The following is a 9,512-nucleotide window of genomic DNA, read 5'->3' as shown; positions in this document are numbered from 1 at the left end:
GGTGCATCTCATGTTCCTATATGTCCAGTGAATACACGAAGATGTCTTCAATAAATACCAACACAAATTTATCAAGAAATGGTTTAATTACATGATCCATCAGGTCCATAAAAGCTATTGGAGCATGTGTTAGCCCAAATGGCAGCACCAAGAATTTATAATGTCCATACCTAGTTCTAAAGGCGGTCTTAGGTATGTCATTAGCCTTAACCTTGAGTTGATGATACCCTGACCGTAGGTCAATTTGAGAGAATATCCTTGCTCCCTTGAGTTGATCGAATACGCCATCTATCCTTGGCAATGGGTATTTGTTCTTGAAGGTAACTCTATTGAGATCCCTATAGTCAATACATAACCTCATATTATCGTCTTTTTTCTTAGGAAACAGTACTAGGGCTCCCCAAGGCAACACACTGGGCCTTATTTGCGTCTTATCTATCAATCCTTATAATTACACCTTTAGCTCCTTCAGTTCTACAGGATCCATTTTATAAGGGGTCTTAGATATTCGGGTGACGCCTGGGACGAGGTTTATTAGAACTCAATCTCTCTATTAGGGCGGGGAATACCTTTGGAAAGTCCTAAACCACTAAGATATCCTCTAGTCCCACCCCTTAGTCTCGTGTAATATATCTCCAAGCCCGTGCTTCCGAGAGTAATTGTTTGGTTCCTCTTGTCATTCCCTGTCAAGTCCATGGAATGAGAACACCTCACCCTCAGGTGGGCAGAAATTTATCACCTTATTCTTGCAGTCCACATGAGCATAGCCCTTCGATAACCAATTCATTTATAAAATCACACCGAATTCCCATATATTGATTTGTATCAAATGAGCCTTAAACGGGTGATGGTCATCAAGGCCTATAGCACAATCCTTATTCACCAAATTGGCCACCAGGATTTTGTTTCCCAGATTTAGCTACTCTATAAGGTTCGTTAAGGAGTTCAGATTTTCTACCTAACTGCCTATCAAATCTCTTGGATACAAAGGAATGTGTAGCGCCAAAATCAAGTAAGGTATAAGTGGTGGAGTTATTGGTCGTAAGGTTACTGGTAACCAAATCTTCTGCATCTCTGGCTTCCTCCTGTGTCAAGGCAAAGACTCAGGCATTCCCCTTGGGTTGCAGTTGGGCACGGGTGGGGCAACAATTGGTTTGGAGATGGTTCAAGGAAAAGATGAGCCAGTGCTTGGTTACATCAATAATTAGAGAAATCTATCATTAAACTGCAAAGATATTTTATCTAAAATATCTGCAATCAAGTTATATATTTAAGGCATGCATTGGAAATTTTATTACATTCTTCAAGCAATAAAACCAAGAATATTTGGAGAACTTGCGACTCGTGCACATAGTATTGAAATGAGCTTTAAACTGCAAGGAAAATAAATATTCAATTGATGCCAATGATTATGATTATGATGTCACAAAACCATAAAATTTATAAATTTTTCAAGTGCTCCTAGATATGAGCAAAACTATCTAACGTCTCCAAAAAGATAAATTCCCAATGCTTTTGGATATGTGTATAAACTATCTACTATTTTTTAAAATAATTCTCAGTACTCCTAGATATGAGCATAAACTATCTAATGTCTCAAAAACAAAAATTCAGTACTTCCGGATATGAGTATAAACTATCTAATGTCTCCAAATTTAATTCAAAAACTTTTTGATATGAGTATAAACTATTTACAAATTTGAATAAAAACTCCTTGATATGAGTATAAGCTATTTACAAATTTATTTAAAAACTCCTTGATATGAGTATAAACTATCTATAAATTCAAATAAGTTCAAGTCAAAAGCTCCTTGACACGAATATAAACTGTCCACAAATTTACTTGAAGAGCTCCTTGATATGAGTATAAAGTGTCCATAAATTTACTTGAATAACTCCTTGATATGAATATAAAGTATCTACAAATATACTTGAAGGCTGCTGATATGGATATATGCTATTTACAAATTTACTTGAAGAGCTCTTGATATGAGTATAAATCATCAACAAGTTCAAATTTAAGAACTCCTTGATACGATTATAAACTATCTATAAAATTTACATGAAGACTCCTTGTTATAAGAATAAACTATCAATATCAAGTGAACTGCGTTATGACTTGATCCTCCAACGAGGTACGTAGGCAGCTTGAAATATACTTTCAAGTTTAATCACATGTCAAAAAGAATAAAAAAATATCTCATGAAGAAGAATCAAGTTTGAGACATGATTACTCCTTCACTTTGCTGTAGTAGATGTCTATGAACAAGTCTTGAGGGGGCATTTGTAGACAAGTAAAATTAATTTCATGTCCTATTGAATGATGACAAGTGTAAAATAATATATTAATTATCAAATATATTTTTTTTATTTATATTTTGAAATTTACTAGATTAACTCCAAATGTAAATAGATAATTGAATTGATATTTTAATATATATTCAATCATCAAATCAATGGAAATGAATATCAAAATTGAAGTGTTTTGGCTAATTAAATTGTATCTTGTAGTCAAAGATTAGGCCAATCAGAGGGCACCATGTGGAGCAACTGCATGTACGCTCTAATGAAATCATGAAAAAAAATTGATATTTATCTCTTATAAGAATACAAATATTAAAGAGATAATGTTAAATCAACCAATCTTGTCTTGTCAAATATTTGATGTATTTATCATAAAGAGATATACAAAAAGTATTCAAGTGCATCACAACTTTATCTTTTGACACTTATCTAAAGAGGTTTCTAGAGCTCATTCAAAACACACAGAGACAACAAAGATGCAAGCAAGCAAAGAAGGTCAAATAATTCTCTCTACGCAGTTCCTCGAGTTCAAGAATATTTAAAGGCGTTCAAGATGGAGATCAAGTTGTTCGTAGAAGGTGCGCAATAAATTATAGTGTTTATTTCGGGATTGCAGGTGAGGCGCTAAGATATTGAATTAACTATATGAATATCCAAATATATCCTCAAGAAGATCCAAGTGGCAAATTCACTTCTAAATTCTCAAATCTAAAGTCAAGACTATAGCGTTTAATTCGAAATTACTGGTGTAAGCCCTCAAATTAACATTATAGAAATTCAAACCAAGTCAAAGGGAAATCGACAATAAGAGTTACTTTGAATTTGTCAAATGCATCCTCGAAGAGAATAATCAGAGGATTAAATAGAGATTCTACCAACTTTTACCTATCAATTACACATTTCTATTTGTAATAATTTTCTTGTGTTTTGTTTTTCGAACGATAAAATTAGCAATCACATTTGCATTTTCAAATTTTGTGTTTGCATCTCTAAGTTTGTGTTTGCATGTGGGTGGATCAATTTAATGGAACTTTTCCATGGTATCTACTGAGGCAATTTCATTGTTTTTATCTCACATCCTTACACACACATATAGATGTAATAATGTTAGTGATTTGCTTTATTTTTATATTTTTTATTTTACTTTACACAATCCACTTATTTTCTTTATTTTGGACCCAAAAAAGTGTTGCAACATCATAAGAACGAGAAAAGAAGGGGGAAAAATAGATCGGGTCCAAGCCCAACTCAAAAGATCGAGTTTGGCATAATGGATTTGGGTCGAAGACCCCTCAGGTCTTGAGTCGGGTTTAGATCCATTCACTAGTTACTAGATTGGTCATTGTTAGGGAAAAGGCTTTGGTAGGGTATTTCGTATCCAATGACAAACCTATTGCGGGGCGTCAATCTAATCTACCGGAGGTGTGTTGGTGCAAAATTTCACCACTAAATAAGAAGTGTACTTATAATTAGAACTGTAACTTTAAAATGCACTATAATTTAACAAAAAAAAATATTTATATAATTAAATTTAACCTTTCGGAGATATCAATATAATTTATGTGTAGAGCCAACACAAAGAGAGAATATGATAACATAAAGTAGAATGCATATTTGGTATATATGCATGAGAAGTGATGAATAAACTTAAGCAAACAAAATAACCCTACAACATATATATTTATTAGTGCTCTATATATTGTTCACAGCTGGTGAGTAGTGATCAACTGCTGCTTTGAAAATTATGTCAAAGGCATTTTGGATGCAGGCCTTCAACTTGGGAGCCTCTATTAGTCCATTCTCTGTTCCCACAGCCAATCTCAGCTTCCCCATATAGCTCAACATTGTTATGGTAAGACTCTGCAAAGACATCAACATTTCCTCAAAATTTGCATCATTTAATATGACTCTCGCATCATAATTATTAGGATAAATTATATTTTGTCATCTGAACTATATCTATTTTTACACGTTGGGATCTCAATTATCTTTTGTTTTTTTTATCAATTTGTTATCTCAACTTTGCGAAATTTGTACTTTATCATATATGATCATTTTTTTTTTTTGCTATTTTTTTTGCTGAAAAAACATCGCATGTTGTGTATATTTGCAAAATATCACATACATAACCCTTAAATCTCATATTGCACTGCATGTGATATTTTTTTGATAACTTGGTGGAAAAATAGTCATAAATGGCAAAATATAAAATTTTGTAAATTGAGATGGTAAGTTAACATAAAAAAAATTTAGATACCAAAGTATAAGAACCGTTACAGTGATCGGATTGCAAATTATAATTAACCCTAATTTCTATTGCCAAAGAGGGTAATGGACCACACAATTCTTTTTTTTTTTTTTTTGTGATAATTTTAAACATAATTTTCCTATTGCTAATTACTGTTAGTGATCACTTTAGCAAACTATTTAGGAAAAATTAGTTATGTAGTCTTTTAAGTTTATCTGTTATTAATTTTAGTCATTTAATTTTTCTTTTTAGTTTTAGTCCGATAACTTTCAGAATTGCTTAATTTTGGTCATTTGATCTAATTTCAAACAATTTTACCCTTACACAGCTTTTCAAGAGCAATTTTAATCCATATATATTCATTTATTTTGCATCTCAAAGCTAATGCTTGCTTAGAATGGTATAAGAAATTAGGTTTATTGAAAAATATTTATTTATGTTTACACTTAAAGCATTAGGATGGACTATTACCTTTATTATCAAAAGAGCAAAAGAGTCGTAAATTAGGTTAAAGGATTAAATCTACACAAAATTGATAAACAAAGGACTAAATCTAATATTACCAAAAATACAGAACCGAAATGAATTCAAATCAAAATTATAAGACGAAAATTTTCTTTTTCCACAACAATTATCACTATTTCAACTATATAAAAGTCGTTATTCTGGCCCAAAAAAAATCGTTGTCAATTATCATATATAATTAGTAACAATAAAAATGTCACTTTATTTTATTTTTTTTTCTTCACTACCTTTTCTTTTAATAGTGATATATAGGTTATAATAAAAAAAACCAAAAGGTTATAAAAAAAAAAACCAAATCAAACGGTGCCGCCACTGTGTTTGGTTTTGTTTTTGACCCATTCCTAAAATATACCAAAACACACCAAATATTCATCTGCTATTTTTACACTTTATTTGTATTTTTTCTTGATCTTTTAATATAAAAAAATATATGATTTAATAATAAATAATAATTTTTGTCACTCAAATCACAACATTAAACATACAATACTTATTTTAAATTATTTTAAATTAACTCTAAAAACGAATTTAAACATACACACTATCACCCATACATATTTATTTATCTTGTTTTTTTCTTTCTATCACCACAAAGCACACGAAAAATAACTCCAAACACTATATTTAAGTTTTTATTAGTTTTTCTTAAGGAAAAAGTATTATTTTAGTCCGCTAAATATGCCTAATTTTAATTTTAGTCATAACCCCTAGTGCATATGGACTAAAACTGCCTTTCAAAAGTTGCATAGGGGTAAAATTGTTCAAAAATCTGCCAGAGGACTAAAAATAAGCAATTTCGTAAGTTGCTAGACCTAAATAATAATGGACATAGTTATTGGACTAAAATTAAAATTAAGCATATTTAGTGGACTAAAATAATATTTTTTTTCTTTTCTTAAAGAAAGGGATTTGGTTTGAACTGGAAATCGCAGTACCTGAGGAACTCCGGCGACCATGAAGTACAATCCTTTGACTGGTTGGTCGGAGAGCGACATTTGTTCCACAGGCCCTATTATGTTTGAGACTGTCATGCTTGTGTTCTTCAACGTGCTGTGAATGTATTTAGCTGTTACCTGTTCATAAAAGCAATTATTAACATTAAATACCATTAATTACTCCAATATTAAAGATTTTAAGTATATATGATTTCTGATTAAACAACCATTGTTTGATATATGGACGCCTGCACACACAAATATATTGTATATAATATATAGGATTAAATGTATTTTTGGCCCCGTAAGTTAGATTATTCGGCGTTTTTATTTTTCAACTTTCTAAAATAAGATTATTTGTAGAATTTCGACAAATTCAAGAAAATTACAAAGATGCATAACTAAAATAATACCTCTATATGGCTATATATAAAGTTCAACAAAAATAAAAATTTTGGCAAATACGAGACAATACGAACAGTAGCACAAATTTTGAAAGGTCTTTGTACACTCTCTTTTTCTTTACTTAATGAAATTTACCATTATTGGGAAAAAAAAATTGAAACGTCATATGAAATGCACATGCATTTTTCTGACGAGCACTACAAGAAAATTGCGAGCAAGGAAAATTTAACTTGCTACGAATTTATCAACGAACTGTTCAAAAGAAATATTAAATAATATAGATCAGGACCAAAAGTTTTACTTGCTCATTATCTCGACAGTGATTTTAACATTATAATTTTTCATAGCTATTGATCATTTTTCTTGTAGTGGAGATGGTGAACTCTAATGAAAGAAAAGGACTGAAATCGTGAAAAATAAAATGATGATGGATGAGAATTCTATCCTGAAAATTAAAGGATGAAAACCATAAACAACCTAAATTACAGGACCAAAAATGAAATATGTATATATATATATATATATATGTATTATGTACATAAAAAATACTGCCAAAATGTGGACTATTCCCTGCATTAACAACGACTATGGCTTAAAAATAATGGTAAATCAATATGTTTTACCGTAGTCAAACAAACTTAAATTTTGTCCGTCGTTAATCAATATTCTGTATGATTTTAGCTATGTGTAATATTTTATCTTCGCATACAGAAACAACAGCTAACCATTAATGCTATGACCTCCTTTCACAAAGTAGGAGCTTTCAATTTATTTTAAAATTTCAACAAGTTTCTTCAATTAGGACCATATTAATTATCAATATTTTTCTTTTTAATAAAAAAAATTATTATTACTAATCTCTTCTAAAATTGATATTCTTATTTTATTCAACACTTTAAAAGCTTATTTCTAAAATAAAATTCTAATATCTTATAAGCTCCAAAAATATTTATAAAATGTTAGAAAATCCAAGCACATGCATCACATAGAATTCAAACCATTTACTCCAAACGCAACCTCACATAAACAAGCAAACCAGCTATATCAATGAACTAGACAGCACCCGCTACAAAAAAAATTAATTATTTTCTACATTATAAATAATTACTATTTAAAAATCATAATAAATTAATTTTTTCTTACCTCGATCAAAAAATTTCAATGCAAAAACTTAAACTTTTACCATAGTCAATCAAAATTTGTCATCATTTTTAGATATTTTTGTTCCGATTTGCAAAAACGACGACAAATTATATCTGTTGTTGCATGCGTAGCCGTAATTAATTAGTATCCATCACAATTTTTCATTTTCAACTATTGTAATTAACTGCAAGAAAGTCATATTTTTTACGGTGACATACCTCAGGGCCTCTGTATTTCCTCAACATTTCGAGCAACTTCCCAGTTAAAAACACAGCAGCAGAATTCCTCTTCCTCTGGATGATCTTCTGGGCTTTAAGCACAAAACTTAGGGGGTTGTTTGGCTCATGCTCAGATAGTTCTGGAACAGGAACATGAAGGAAAGCAAACTGGTTCCCCCAGGAGGACTCTGCGTCGGATTCGACCATTTCAGCTACGGATTTGTAGCCAGCAATGTTTCTGGTCCTGAGCAGAACTAAGGCTGTTGACTGCGCATTCCTTTGCTCATGGTTCATTGCCTGCATGTATTGTCTTATCCCCAGGAACAAAACTCCGCATACCACATCGTTTAAGGTCTGTTTGGCATGCAAAATATATGACTTTCAAAGTTAGGGTTATAGCACAAAAGGGATGAAAATTTCTAACTAAGTGGGTGATTGGACAAGATTATTTAAAAGATTTATAAATTGTTATGTCTTATAACATATTTTTAAAGTTTATAAGATATTAAATTTTTATGGTAAATTGCACAAATCTCCGCGCCTTTTTTATAATTTTAGTCATGTAATTTAAGGGTTGCGTTTTTATTCTATCCGAATTGATTTTCACTATTTAGTACTCCTATGGCTTTAAAGTTTTGAAAACTTTAGTAATCTTCTTACTAAATTAATTTCGCTTGAAAATTGCATGTGACTTGCATATGACTCAATGAAATTGCAGTAAATCAATTCATGCAAGACCAAAAATATTAGTCTCTTTAAAGGACTAAAATTACAATTTAATTGGATTGTATACAAGTCATACAAATTTTCAATCAAATTGGTCGAAGAATGATGACTAGAACTGTAAAAAATTTAAAATTATAGGACTAAATTACAAATTTAATTTGTATAGAACCAAAATTAATACCACCCTCCTAAGTACAACACTAAAATTGCATTTTATTTTCCTTTTAAAATTATAAGAACGTACACCACACAACATAAATTACATTTGCACCTCATTGCTTTATGATTCTTATAAAGTTTTCCATTTTCCAAACATTAAACTGTAAAATTCATTTTCTTGACAATATTTTTTTGTCAGTAAATATATATATATTAATAATATTAAAATTATAACTTGAAACTTTGTTTCCTTTTTTTTTTTTTAATAATGAACTAAAATTCAATTAATATTCCGTACCCCAATCTTATCTGCTGTTGTTCAGCGGCTGCATTAATTACAGCACGGAATGCCCATGCAATTCATTAATATTTCCCAAATAATATACCTACTTATGCAGCAATTAAATTCAAAATAGTCAACACGCTGTAAGTAAATAAATAATGTATGCACTATAAATGGCTAAATAATACATTTGAGAACGATTAATCAGAGTTTGTCATGAGTTTAGTTACGACTAAAATATTTATTATAATTTTTTATCAATAACTATATATAGGGTGTTTGCAATAATTTAAATAAATATTTATTCATTATTATTAAAAAGCGATAACAAGATTTTAAATTTTATATTTCTGTGTGTGAACTGATTAAATTATCATTTTAATATTCAATAATATTAATTTTTGTTGCGACCAACGATATCGAAATTTTAACGGGAGGAAGATAGAAGTGCTCACCACACCAAGACTGGCCTTGACTTGTTTGATTTCGTCAATAGAGAAGGTCAAGGTGGAGATGGTGATCGGCCGGAACGCCGCGCCATCGTCTCCGGACCTTACCGGCGTCTG

General features: G+C 30.6%; 1 protein-coding gene across 1 annotated transcript; it reads right to left on the bottom strand.

The window, feature by feature from the left end:
* Positions 3,902-9,512, bottom strand: LOC105178564 (O-acyltransferase WSD1-like; the record flags this gene model as incomplete). Its single annotated transcript, XM_020699363.1, is given in 4 exon segments — positions 3,902-4,164; positions 6,013-6,150; positions 7,779-8,132; positions 9,402-9,512. Coding segments are annotated over 4 exon segments (771 nt in total), but the record flags the coding sequence as incomplete, so codon positions are not given.

This window comes from Sesamum indicum, linkage group LG16 (genome assembly GCF_000512975.1).
Source record: "Sesamum indicum cultivar Zhongzhi No. 13 linkage group LG16, S_indicum_v1.0, whole genome shotgun sequence".
NCBI classification, from domain to species: domain Eukaryota; kingdom Viridiplantae; phylum Streptophyta; class Magnoliopsida; order Lamiales; family Pedaliaceae; genus Sesamum; species Sesamum indicum.
Note: the sequence above shows the minus strand (reverse complement) of the source record. Positions and strands in the feature narration are given on the sequence as shown.